General features: G+C 43.5%; 1 protein-coding gene across 3 annotated transcripts in view; it reads left to right on the top strand.

The window, feature by feature from the left end:
* PIBF1 (progesterone immunomodulatory binding factor 1) overlaps nucleotides 1-14,271 on the top strand; it is a 95,288-nt gene that overhangs the window by 8,712 nt on the left and 72,305 nt on the right. For 2 of the 3 annotated variants that reach the window (XR_014026316.1, XM_081326848.1), the window contains exons 5-9: nucleotides 316-435; nucleotides 4,335-4,468; nucleotides 6,742-6,850; nucleotides 8,838-9,019; nucleotides 10,987-11,112. Coding sequence is in view for 2 of the 3 variants with exons in the window: in XM_081326848.1 (XP_081182974.1) it covers nucleotides 316-435; nucleotides 4,335-4,468; nucleotides 6,742-6,850; nucleotides 8,838-9,019; nucleotides 10,987-11,112 (671 nt within the window). In the remaining variant the exon portion in view is untranslated. The remainder of the gene's footprint in view (nucleotides 1-315; nucleotides 436-4,334; nucleotides 4,469-6,741; nucleotides 6,851-8,837; nucleotides 9,020-10,986; nucleotides 11,113-14,271) is intronic. The other variant, XM_081326849.1, reaches the window with a different exon arrangement.

Genomic DNA, 14,271 nt, shown 5'->3' with positions numbered 1-14,271 from the left:
ATAGAATAGAACAGAACAGAACAGAACAGAACAGAACAGAATAGAATAGAATAGAGACAAAGATGGTGCAGCTTCTGGCACTGAGCCCACAAGGGGAAGGGGCTCTCGACAGAAAAACCGTTTCCCCTTCTTGGAACAGGCCTGCCTTTATTTTAAGCGCTTTGCAGAGAATTCTCAAAAGTCAAATAATTCCCACCTGCCAGCTCAGCACTGAAGTGCAAGTCAGTTTTGGAGAAGAGCGAGGTATAAAATAGTCACCGTCCTTCCACTTCCTTCGAAAGATAATGCTGTGGAACCGCTTTTTTGCGCCTCCAGATTAGATTCTACGAAGCGGTGCATCCTTTAAAAAACGAGATCGGTGAACTGCAAGCCAAGAAGAAGGCGGCCTGGGAGGAACTGAACGAGTACAAGTCTCAGCTGAAGCACTTGTTAGAGGTCTGTATTTCTCTCTTTCCCTTCAAGACCTCATTGGGAAGCTGCCGCGCTCAGCACACATCCCAACGTCTTCTTTCCTAACGGGTCATTGAGCCCACTGAGGTGATTGCTGGGGCTGTGTTTAAGCTGAGGAGCGCCCGTTTTTTTGTTTTTTTGTCCCGGGAATCTATTGAAACTTTGGGATTTCTGCTAAGGGGGTAGGTGTGTGTGTGTGGGGGGGGGACAAGGTGTGGTTTTTAAAAAAACCAAGATGGTAGCCACGATAGTGGTTTTTGTGGTGGTTCCTTCGATTGCCAGCTCCTCTCCGTTTGTCTCACACTCCCACGTCACGTCCACTTCAGACCAAGAAAGAACTGTCAACGTTGCTCGCAGCTTCCTCCCGTTTTCCTTCATTGACCCGTGGAAGAAAAGGGCAAACTTGGGGAAGTGAAACCTTCTGAAACGGTGGCTGAGATTTTGGATTCCGTCTGTGGGGAGGCCCCATTGAACGAAGCGCTTTTTGGGACACGGGTGCTGGAATTCTTCCCTCGGTCCCTTTGTCTTCTTTGGCCACTTGGGGTCAGTATCTCCTCATTGGTTGCACGGTTTCCAGAGCCCGGAGAGAAGATCTTCTTGAGTCCAGAAATTCAAGAGGATCAGTAGGTGAAGGGGAGCTTCACCACCTGGTCCACAAAGCATTTAAACTATTTGGGTTTTTAGCCAAAGGACAGCCCTTCCACCGTCGTGCCTCTCGCCAGGATGTTCATGGAATTGCTCTTGATTCTGATCGTGGGAAGGGTGAGAGTTACCTCAAGTGTACTTTCACTTAACCTGGCTTCTTTTGCTGGCTTTTTTAATTTAATTTAATTTTTTTTTGCAGGGAGGGGAACGTCACAGGCCTTTAACTTCATCCGTAGCTGAAAGAAAAACTCAGCTCCCTAACAGGAGTCTTAAAATTTTGGCACTCTTGCTGAGAAAGAATCTGGCATTTAATTCTTAACCAACTTGAAATAGCTTTAATTATTATAAATACCTGCTAGGTGTTTCCTGTCTTTTGCTGCATATATTTTTGCTGATAACGTACTTAGGACTGCTGCTGCTTTGGGAAAAGCTTATGTGCAGGTTTTTTAATAATTGCTCCAAGTGCTTACTAAGAGGGCTTTAACTAGCAGAGGCCAAAATTTGAATCAGAAGGAGGATCCTAGACCACTTTAGGAAGAAACAGGATGCTTAACATTGCTAAACGCTAAACATTTGTCTTCCCCTTCTAAAATAACTTGATCTGCTGTAAAGAAGCTTGGCAGTGCAGTACAAATTTCCTAATAGGTTCTCTTTGCTGAACAAACATAGATCGTAAGAGGTCAGCGGGAAGATTCATGTCTTTCCCATTTTCTATGGAAATTCTCAGTCATCCAGGTCATGGTTGTCCCAAGGTCCTTTTTCAGGAGACAAATGGACTTCCTTGTTTTTCTTCGGAGGCGTTTCGCTTCTCATCCAAGAAGCTTCTTCAGCTCTGATTGGATGGAGGGGAATGGAAGGATTTATGTTCCTTGCAGACTGCTGATCATTTGCCTTCTTTGAATTTGAATTTGAATTTTATTGAATTTATATACCGCCCTTTCCCGAAGGACTCAGGGCGGTTTACAGGGTACTTAAAACACCGATACAAAAAAACAATTAAAAAAGATTAAATTAAATCCCTGAAGAAATATAAAAACCCCAATTAAAAACTCTCAGCCTGGGCTGGAAAGCTCGAAGAACCAGGTCTTCAGGTCCCAGCGAAATGAACGAAGGTCGGGGGCAGTCCTAAGCTCCACAGGTAGCTGGTTCCAAAGGGCAGGCGCACTCACAGAGAAGGCCCTCCCCCTGGGGGTTTTACGCCTGCAATCTTTTACCGGCGGCACCCTGAGAAGGCCCTCCCTGTGGGAGCTCACGGGACGAAGGGAACTTGATGCCGGCAGCAGGTTTCCCTCAGATATCCCGGACCCAAGCCATTTAGGGCTTTATAGGTCATCACCAGCACCTTGAATCTCACCCGGAGGGCAACCGGAAGCCAATGCAGCTCGCAGAGTAGAGGTGTTACATGGGAGTATCGGGAAACCCCCATCACAACTTGTGCGGCCGCATTCTGCACCAGCTGAAGCCTCCGAGTGGTCCTCAAGGGCAGCCCCATGTAGGGTGGGTGGGGAGGGGTTGTTAAAGATAAAATGTATTGAAAAACTTTTCAATAAAAAAAGGGCAGCCCCATGTAGAGAGCGTTGCAGTAGTCTAAACGGGAGGTCATGAGCGCATGAGTGACTGTGCGTAGGGCATCTCGGTCCAGGTAGGGTCGCAACTGGCGCACTGGGCGAACCTGGGCAAAAGCCCCCCTGGTCACGGCTCCTATGTGATCTTCAAAACTGAGCCGTGAATCCAGGAGGACGCCCAACTTGCGAGCCCTATCAATGGGGGGGGTAACACCTCACCCCCCATTGAGAGAGTGGTTGAGGCCATTCGGGGGATTATCTGTGTCCTCAGGGTCATCTGAATTGTCCAAATGTGCGCGGAGCCTTCTTGGCTGCAGAATGTTTTTCTGCCCTGTGTCCCTTCACTGTGGAAGACAGGTGCGGGCTGTTGGGAATGAGTCTGTGGTGTCTGCATCTCAAATTGAAGAAGGCAAATGACCAGCTGTTTGCAAAGTATACAAATCCTTCCATTCCCCACCATCCGGTCGGAGCTGAAGAAGCTTCTTGGATGAGAAGCGAAACGCCTTCAAAGAAAAACAAGAAAGTCCAGTTGCCTCCTGAAAAAGGACCTTGGGTCTCTCCCACTGACATACAGAGAGGGTGATTTGAACAGCATGTAAGAAGACGCCTTTCAAGAGGATTCAAGAGGATTAAGTGTAAAGTAAAAGGCTCCCATTGTGGGAACTCTTGGGAACAATTCAGGGTTCAAGGGCCATCCATTTTAATTCTGAATGAAAGTCAAGGTAAGTAGACGCTGTCAAGGCCAGCCTGGAATTTGGTTGCAGATCGCCAGGGAATCTTTACCTAGCTAATCAGAGCGATGGACTCTCATAAAAGGTCCCCAAATTCCGTCTAAAATAGCTGGCGAGGTCCATCAGTTTGATTTTATTATATATTTTTAATCTTTATTGGACTTGCTGCACTTTAACCCTTTTATGTCTCACTAATCATATTTGGCAGGCACGTGGTGGCTCAGTGGGTTAGGACGCTGAGCTTGTCGATCAGAAGGTCGGCAGTTTGGCGGGTCGAATCCCGAGTGCCGCGTAACAGAGTGAGCGCCTGTTACTCGTCCCAGCTTCTGCCAACCTAGCAGTTAGAAAGCACGTAAAAATGCAAGTAGAAAAATAGGGACCACTCCGGTGGGAAGGTAACAGCGTTCCGTGAGCCTTTGGCGTCTAGTCATGCCGGCCACATGACCACGGAGACGTCCTCGGACAAACGCTGGCTCTTCGGCTTTGAAACGGAGATGAGCACCGGCCCCTAGAGTCGGAAACGACTAGCATGCATATGCGGGGGAACCTTTACCTTTGACCTTTAATCGTATTTGATTAACGTTATTCTGCTACGTTATTCTAGTCTGGCCAGTGATTGAAATAAAATGAGTTCCATGTTATCTTCAGATCTAATGAAAGGAAGAAGGTCTTCATAGCGCTGAAGTTGCCCTCTGCAGGGTTGAAAGCACTTTCTCACTGGTCTTAAAATAGCCTCCTTTGCTCCTAGCTGCTAATTTGCTTGCTTTAAACAAGCTAATCAGGTGTTTACATACATTCTTTTCTACGGCAAAGATGAGAAAAGTTTTAGGCTCATGTTTATTTCCCAGTCCTCCCAAGAAAAAAGCAAAACAAACTTCTCTTTAAAAAAACAACAATTTTGAGCTTTAAATGTAAAGGTCTTCTTTTTTCCCCCCCCCTCCAGAGTTATGAAATGGAAAGAAAAAACCGGTCAGAGGCTGAAGTGCGATGTCAACGCTTAACCATTGAACTAGCCGATACAAAACAAATGATTCAGCAAGGTGACTACAGACAGGAGAACTATGATAAAATTAAAAGGTAAGTGTTGTCGCCAGTCGTAGACAAGAACTTCCAAGCTCTTTGTGGCATCCAATAGTCCTGTGTTCATACCCTTTTTTTCCCTTTTAAGATCCAAAACTGTCTTAATTTTATTTGACCAAGCATCTATCTTTTCGCACGTCAAAATTGGAAAATTACTTGATTTGTCTGATAACAAAACAACACAGCTGGAAGGGACCTTGGAGGTCTTCTAGTCCAACCCCCTGCTCAGGCAGGAAACATTATACTGTTTCAGACACATGGTTGTCCAATCTCATCTTAAAAACCTCCAATGTTGGAGCACCCACAACTTCTGGAGGCAAGTTGTTCCACTAATTCATTGTTCTCACTGTCAAGAAATTTTAAGTTGCTTCTCTCCTTGATTAGTTTCCATCCGTTGCTTCTTGCCCTGCCTTCAGATGCTTTGGAGAATAGCTTGACTCCCTCTTCTTTGGGGCAACCCCTGAAATATCGGAACACTGCTATCATGCCATCCCTTGTCCTTCTCTTCATTAAACTAAAGGTAAAGGTAAAGGTTCCCCCGCACATGCGTGCTAGTCGTTTCCGACTCTAGGGGCCGGTGCTCATCTCTGTTTCAAAGCCGAAGAGCCAGCGCTTGTCCGAGGACATCTCCGTGGTCATGTGGCCGGCATGACTAGACGCCAAAGGCGCACGGAACGCTGTTACCTTCCCACCGGAGTGGTCCCTATTTTTCTACTTGCATTTTTACGTGCTTTCGAACTGCTAGGTTGGCAGAAGCTGGGACGAGTAACAGGCGCTCACTCTGTTACGCGGCACTCGGGATTCGACCCGCCAAACTGCCGACCTTCCGATCGACAAGCTCAGCGTCCTAACCCACTGAGCCACCGCGTCCCTTTTGAGCCACCGTGTCCCTTTTTCATTAAACTAGACATACCCAATTCCAGCAACCGTTCTTTGTATGCTTTAGCCTCCAGTCCTTTAATTATCTTTGTTGCTCTTCTCTGAACTCTTTCTAGAATCTTTTTTACAAGGAAAATTAAGATAAATAAGGCAATCTTGCAGAAAGATCCTGCTAAGTGGCATGGCTGGCACTTTTTTCAAATCCCAGAGTCACGAGAGGAATGTCACTGAGAAACAACAGCAGCAGCAGCAGCAGCAGCAATATTATTATTATTATTATTATTATTATTATTATTATTATTATTATTATTATTATTAATAATAATAATAATTAATAATAATAATAATAATAATAGTGATAATGTTGGAAGGGACCTTGGAGGTCATCTAGTCCAACCCCCTGCTCAGGCAGGAAACCCTATACCATTTCAGACAAATGGCTGTCCAGTCTCTTCTTAAAAAGATGTTCCACTGGTTAATTGTTCTAACTGTCAGGAAGTTTCTCCTTAGTTCTAGGTTGCTTCTCTCCTTGACTAGTTTCCATCCGTTGCTTCTTGTCCTGCCTTCAGATGCTTTGGAGAATAGCTTGACTCCCTCTTCTTTGGGGCAACCCCTGAGATATTGGAACACTGCTATCATGCCATCCCTCACCCTTCTCTTCGTTAAACTACACATACCCAATTCCAGCAGCCGTTCCTTATATGTTTTAGCCTCCAGTCCCCTAATCATCCTTGTTGCTCTTCTCTGCAGTTATGATTAAAAAGACCTCTCAGGTGCTTATGGGTTGCTGAATAAAGGATTGGTTTGCCTCACGGTCTTCCTTTTCTTAGCGGCTTTTAATCAGAGCCACCAGCTGACAACGTAATCAGAGGGAATTTCCAGTGCAAGATGGGTTGAGCTCCATAATTGTCTACTTCCTTTATTTTTCCTGTAAGATTTATTTTCGTCTTTTAAATCAAGCATTGGACGTTTGAAGAGTTGCTTAATTCATGCCGGAACCTTCTCTTGTGACAATGAGCAGGTCAATGGGAAATTTGCCCTCTGTGTTTCGGTGCAGGTTTGCAAGGAGCAGAGATACGATCATTGTGAAATTATGTTGAAACAAAGAGTCTAAAATAGCTGTGGTGTGGATGATCTTGGCAAGTCTTGTCCTCTTGGTTCTGGTTAGTTCGGGGTTTTTTTCAGAATGCATTTTGGAAAAAAATAATCCAAGTCCTGTCAGCAGAGCAGAATCACAAAGGTGATTCTCCTAATAATTCCTCCGTTGATAACAACTGAAAAGCAGCAAGTGTTAAATTTGCACCCGAAGAGGTGATGGCACAAGAGCTAGAGATTTGAAAGCTGAGATTCTGTAGTTCTGATGATACAGTAGTATGTTTTCCTCTCAACAGTGAGCGTGATACTTTCGAACATGAATTCTCGGAGCTCCGAAGAAAATACGAAATATTGGAAGTTTCTCATAAGGCCATAGCTGCCGAAAGGAATGACATATCCAAAGAGGTGAGATGCTCAGAGCTCATCGAGCATTCCTTTAAATGTTCATTGAGAACAATACTGAAGATGGCACCAGAAGATTTTTATTTATGCATTTAAAAAAAAACACGCCCAGGCACAATTGTTTATTACAGTTGTATTTCAGAGTAAAGGTAATCCTCGATTTAACAGCCGTTCATTTAGTTCAAAGTGACAAAAGCATTGAAAAAAAGCACTTTCACACTTATGACTGCTGCGGCCCAGTGACACATGATCAAAATTCAGACACTTGGCAGATGACTAAAATACAGGTTGAATTTAAACCAGAACTGTCTCTGTTAGGAATATTAGGAGCTAATTATGAGAAGGAGAATGAGTGTCTAATATTGCATGTATTGACAGCAGCGAGAATAGCATTTGCCCAATACTGGAAAAATGAAAATCTACCATCTGAGGAGATTTTAATCAAGAAAATTTTAGTGTGCGCAGAAATGGACAGGTTAACCTTAGAGATTAAAGAGAAAGAGTACTCAATTTATTTTAAAACATGGGATAAATTTTACCAATGGTCAGGAAAACAAACTAGCGAGAAATGAATATGATATGTTATTTTTGAATATATATTAGCAAGGAGAATGATATGTATTGACTAATTGATACCGTTTATGATTATCGTTTAGCATATATATTATAGCTATTTACTATTATATTAATTAGCATTAATTGAACATATGTACCCGGATAATAGTCTGTTTGCTAAAGCTTGAAAATGTTATAGGGGGCTCCATCCCAATGTTGTTCTCAACCCTGTTCCTACCCCAATTCGGATCCTAACCCCATCCCAAATCCTGATCCTCACCCTGGATATATCCTCTTCCTAACCCTATAAAATTCAATAAAAACTCTTATTAAAAAAAAATTCAGACACTTGGCAACGGACTCAGGTTTAGGATGGTTGCAGTGCCCTGGGGTTATGATCCCCTTTTGCGACCTTCTGACAAGCCAAGTCAGTGAGGAAGCCAAATTCACTTAACAGCGGTGTTACTAACTTAACAACTGCAGTGATTTGCTTAACAACCGTGGCCAGAGAGAGATCATTAAATGGGGCAAAACTCACTTAGTAACAGAAATTTTGGACTCAGTCGAGGGCTTCCAGTATAACTGGAGACAAGCATGTGGTTAGCTGTCCCTAGAATGCTGTGCTTCTCAGATTGGAATTTGTCAAGCACCGTTGCCCTCTCGGTCCATCTCTTTCTTCTTGAAGCTCTAATGAAAGCTGACTCACCTGCTGCTTATCCCATCTTCATATTAATCAATATTGGCTCCCTCTTTGATATACCAGGCATCTGTCTAAACTTTTGTTTTTGTTTTAGTAGAAAAAATAATAGCACTCCTTTTCACACTAGTAGTGAAAAGGATGTAGACCTTTCATAGATGTCAATCCTATGTTAATAATCATCTGAGTATGGAGTTAAAAGAGTGATTAGGTCCACCTCTAAAGGGAAGGAAAAAATAATTACCTGAAAACGTGCATCATAAAACTAGTAAGTCGTCCAAATTTGACATGACTTCTCAAATGTTCTCTTTCTTCCCCTGTTGACAAAATGAAGAATCTCATTTAGATGTGGCCAAGCCACAGCTGCATATCACAGCTGCTCCCTTCAACCATGCATCAAGTATTCACAATTCTGAGTTTCCACATCTTGGGAGATGCAAAGCCTTCAATGAGCAACAGTCACAATTAGGCCATTGATGCCAGTTCAGATTAAAATGGGGCAGTTAGTAGGACAGGCTGATAGCGTAAACGTCACGTTCCAATTATTGCCTTCAGCACCACGTTGTATCCAGAATAAACAGAGTAACTTTCTACATCAACTGCATTTTAAACTCAAAACAACCCGACTGCATTCTTTTTTTTAAAAAAGAAAATCAACAACAACCTGCTACTGGTTTAGGGGGACAGGATATCTGATTTGTGGTGTTTTTGTTGCTTTTTTTTAAAAAAAATGAAAAGGCTACCACGTTGCAGCAGTCCGTGACTTTGCTGCAAAAGGACAAGGACTACCTCAACCGACAGAACATGGAGCTCAGCGTACGTTGTGCTCACGAAGAAGACCGCCTTGAGCGGCTCCACCTGCAGCTAGAAGACACCAAAAAGGCCAGAGAAGAAATGTATGAGAAATACGTCACATCCAGGTAGGCAGTTTTATTCGTCCTTTCAGCCCTGAGAGATGCTTCCGTCGGAATGTCTGTGGAGATTCTCGGTCATCCAGGCCATAGTTGTCTCAAAATTGCTTTTTTTTGTGTGTCTTTCTTTCAAAAGGCAACTGGACTTGGTTTTTTTTTTCCTTGCAGAAGAAGAACAAAAGAACACCATCGGTTGTGATGGTGGGAGGGAGGGGAGAGGAATCACCATTACCTATCCTTCCATCCCTCCCCCATCACAGCCAATGAAGTATCTTGGATGAGAAACGAAATGTTTTGTTCTTCTTCCTCAAGGAAAAAACGAAGTCCGGTTTGCCTTTTGAAAAGAAAAAAAAAAGCACTTTGAGGTTCCATCAGAACGATTTCCGAAGAATCTTTGCTAGCTTCTTTGCACCCAAAAGTTTGGGGCTATAACTCTTATGTGTCGTGGTTCCGACAGATGAAACTCTTCAAAAGAACTTCGAGGCATTGTTTACCTTAAAAGGATCTTTTATTCAAGTAGCATAAAAGGTAAAGGTAAAGGTTCCCCCGCACGTGCGTGCTAGTCGTTTCCGACTCTAGGGGCCGGTGCTCATCTCCGTTTCAAAGCCGAAGAGCCAGCGCTTGTCCGAGGACGTCTCCGTGGTCATGTGGCCGGCATGACTAGACGCCAAAGGCGCACGGAACGCTGTTACCTTCCCACCGCAGTGGTCCCTATTTTTCTACTTGCGTTTTTACGTGCTTTCGAACTGCTAGGTTGGCAGAAGCTGGGACGAGTAACAGGCGCTCACTCTGCTACGCGGCACTTGGGATTCGACCCGCCAAACTGCCGACCTTCTGATCGACAAGCTCAGCGTCCTATAATTGAAGCCAAAAACCAGAATTCTCCTCCCCTGGGCACATAGTATCATTCATATCCCTCCCTCCCAGCATCATCTAACTCTAAAGGCGAAAGGGGAAAAAATGGCTACGTTTCCATCTCTTGTCAATGCCAAAAACATCCGATGTTGGCAGCGTTGACATTCTGACTCGGTGGGTCACGGTGATCCACCTACATGAGGTTGGAAAAACTTGACTAAGGGAAAACAATGGCCGATTATTCAAAAAGAATGGAGATGTGTAAATTAGGATTAGTTTCTGATTGGATTCCCCTTGGCTTTCCTTTTTTATGTAAAAGAACTGACTGATGTAATCACTGTTTTTCTGTTGTTGTTGCTAGGCCTGTTAATTGAATTGGAACTTATTATCTAAAGTAGTTTGCTGTTGTGTCGTAAAAAATGGATAAAGTAGCCCGACCTGATTTTTAAAAAAATACAGTTTAAAATGCACTGGTCCCGTGATTTCTTTACTTCAGTGGTAGTGAACCCACTGTAAGATTACCTACAGCAGGGGTCTTCAAACTTGAACCTTTTATGACTTGTGGACTTCAACTCCCAGAATTCCTCAGCCAGGCATGCTGGCTGAGGAATTCTGGGAGTTGAAGTCCACAAGTCATAAAAGGGCCAAGTTTGAAGACCCCTGACCTACAGTGTTAAGCAATGCTATCAGCCTTAATACTCATTTATCTGAGGAGCGTGTGTGGAATTTAAGTAGTAATAGTAACAGTTTAGTTTGTAACAATCTAGAAAGAAGTGTGTGTGGGGGGGGTGTTCCTAAGGAAACTGTTAAGTTCTGCCATTTTAATGAATCTTAAACCCAGCCTACTGTCATCGTTTCAGAAAGAAGAGAAACAAAACACATCTATTTATTCATTTATTTGCTTAACAAGATTTATATGGCAGAACACAACCCCGGGTGGCAAAAAAACACACACAAAAAAACAGCGATAAAATCACAAACAATAAAACCAAGAAAAAAACAACACCAAACATCTCTTAACCATTCGGCAAGTTTTTCATCCAAGCCGGAAAGGGCCGACTGGCGAATTTTGACGACACGTTTTTTGTCTTTTAACGTTTTGAAAAAAAATTATTTCTAAGGGATCACTACAAAACGGAGTACGAAAACAAACTGCATGCGGAACTGGAACAGTTAAGGCACAAAACGTCCCAAGAGTTAGAACAGCTTCGAACAGCTACCAAGGAAATGTACGAACGCGAAAACAGGTTGGTAAAGATGTTTGTTTGTTTTTTTAAAGAGATCGAGCGTTTTCACTCCAGTGTGGCAGGGCGGGTTTTATTCCCCAGTCAGGAACCTAAGTACCCTTCCTCTTCTGCTCCTTTTTTTTCTTCTTCTTCTTTTCTTCTGAACCCCCTAACACGGAGGAGAAGACAAGTAAAAGAGGCCTGTGACTGCTTAGGAGCAGGAGAAAGCAAAAGTCCACGGAGAGCAGCAGCAGGAATCAGAGGCCCAAAGGAGAGAATTCTGTGGAGCAGAGACAGGGAAAGAAGCTGATTGATGTCGGGTTTTGACAGGGGATTTTCGGGCAGGGCTCTGAGGTTATCTTGGGGGACGGGCAATCCTGACTGAGGACCAGCTCAGGGTTCAAAGGAAGAGGCTTATGCTCTTCATCTTGGCAAACTATTTCAGTTCCGTTCCGAATAGAACTGGAAGGGATCTTGGAGGTCTTCTAGTCCAGGGCTTTTCAACCAGTGGTACGGGTACCACCTGTGGTACATTTACACCTGGCAGGTGGTACGTGACCGTCCTAGAGAAGTGGTAGAGGGGAATGAGCTGAACCGGTGGCAGCACCGCACAAGCCTAAGCGAGAGACGGCTGGAGCTGGAGGGCTGTCAGGGCTCAGCGGAAGCGCCAGGATCAGCATTGATCCCGGCACATCTGCTGAGCCCAGAAGAAGCGCCAATCAGCTGGAATGTTGCAGCATCACCAGGGTCTTGTGATTTACATTCAGATGCTTGGCAACTGATTCATATTTATGACGGTCACAGTGTCCCAGGGTCATGTGAAGTGACCAAAGCCTGCTGCAACCACCCAGCAGAGGGGGAGGGGGGAGAAATAAAAACCAAACACACACCCCCACCCCACCCCCGCTACCAATCCTCAACAGAAATGCTCACAACAATGAAAATCTCGGACAGGAGGAAGAGCGCCGCCGGGCGGGCAGGCAGGCAAGTGTCTTGCTCTGCTGTGGCTGGGGGGGGGGCACTTTTTTCAGTGCCATTGTAACTTCGAACAGTCACTAAGCAAACTGTTGTAAGTTGAAGACTACCTGTACTTTATCACTTCTTTCCTTTTTTTTTGGTCATCACGTGTTTGACACCTTGCTAGGCGACTGGTGGTACTCGGATGTTGCCATATCCTAAAAGTGGTACAATGGGTGAAAAGGTTGAAAAGCCCTGTTCTAGTCCAAATCCCACCCCCGCTCAAGCAGGAGGCCCTATACCAGGGGTGGGCAACCTTGGCTCTTTTATGACTCATGAACTTCAACTCCCAGAATTCCTCAGCCAGCCATGCTGAGGGGATAGGGAGAGGTTTCCATGCTGAGTTATGCTGGCTCAGGGATTCTGGGAGTTGAAGTCCACAAGTCATAAAAGAGCCGATGTTGCCTACCCCTGGGCTAGCTAATACCTCATACATGAAATGAAACCGAAAACCATCCTAGAGGAATGAGGAAGTGGATGTAATAGAAACTGAAATCTAAAAAAAAAAACTAGTCAGTGAACCTGGCTTGGTAGTAGTATGTCTGAAGAACATCATGGAGTAATAACTCACAAGCTGAGTATGCGTCTGCATTGTGGCTATATACTGTATATATATATATATATATATATATATATATATATATATATATATATATATATATATATATATATATATATATATATATATATATATATATATAAGGGACGCGGTGGCTCAGTGGGTTAGGACGCTGAGCTTGTCGATCAGAAGGTCGGCAGTTTGGTGGGTCGAATCCCGAGTGCCGCGTAACAGAGTGAGCGCCTGTTACTCGTCCCAGCTTCTGCCAACCTAGCAGTTCGAAAGCACGTAAAAATGCAAGTAGAAAAATAGGGACCACTACAGTGGGAAGGTAACAGCGTTCCGTGCGCCTTTGGTGTCTAGTCATGCCGGCCACATGACCACGGAGACGTCCTCGGACAAGCGCTGGCTCTTCGGCTTTGAAACGGAGATGAGCACCGGCCCCTAGAGTCGGAAACGACTAGCACGCATGTGCGGGGGAACCTTTACCTTTATATATATATATATATATATATATATATATATATATATATATATATATATATATATATATATATATATATACACATATATATGTATGTATGTATGTATGTATATGTATGTATATGTATATGTATATATATATGTATATATATGTGTGTGTGTGTGTGTGTGTATATATATATAATATATATATATATATATATATATATATATATATATATATATAGAGAGAGAGAGAGAGACATTTCAATGGTTTCTAAAGCATCAGTTTATGCTCAGTTGCTAAGTCTTACATCTAGATTCAAAAAAAGAGGGCTAAGCGTGAACACGGGGCTCCCTTTAGTTAAGTCTTGAGAAAGAAATACTGTGAATATCTTTACGGACTTTTTCCTGGGTGGAATTTAAAATAATACGTTTGGCAAATAAAGCCCAGTTAACTTGCCTTAGGATTATACAATACTCCAGGTAAATCCTCCAACGTGAGCTTCAGAGGGTGAAGGAGCATAAACGTGATGGCTCTCCCACACTTTTCCTCAGAGCAGGCGGCTGCAAGTGGATTTGAATTGTTATTTGATTTTTTTTTTTACCCAGATTGATTTTTGTGATAAGTTTTATGGTATTGTTAAACTTGCCACGATACTTTAGCTTGTTCCAATATGGGCATCTTCATAGTGATTGTGGTTATAAAGCAATAGAGATTCCCAGCAATAGAGATTCCCAGCTGTTGCAGAGAGGAGCTATAAGAAAATAAGAGAGGGGGGGGCGAGAGCTGCACGGAATGGCAATAAAAAGTAGTGTTTGGAGTTTATTCCCTCGGTTATAGCTCCAGTCGGTAATTTATGGAGAAACTCTCCGAAAGCGTAGACGTGGTGTACACTCTCAATTGGAATGGCGCATTCTGAATTTGGGCAATTTAAGTGCATCATGCTGTTTAACTGTTTTTGCACGGTCTTACACATGTACACACATGTTGGATCCTTCGTCTAACCACCAACCTTTCCTTCCTTCTAAAGATTTCAAAATGTTCCTCCTTGGCCTTCTTTACAAAACAAGGAGTCTTGCTTTAACTTACTCCGATGGAAAAAGAAGTAGCTGTAACCCCTTCCAGCTCTGAGCTTCTA

The sequence above is a fragment of the Vipera berus genome (assembly GCF_964194415.1).
Source record: "Vipera berus genome assembly, chromosome: 4".
NCBI classification, from domain to species: domain Eukaryota; kingdom Metazoa; phylum Chordata; class Lepidosauria; order Squamata; family Viperidae; genus Vipera; species Vipera berus.
The sequence above is the reverse complement of the archived record's forward strand: the minus strand, read 5'-3'. Positions and strand labels throughout refer to the sequence as shown.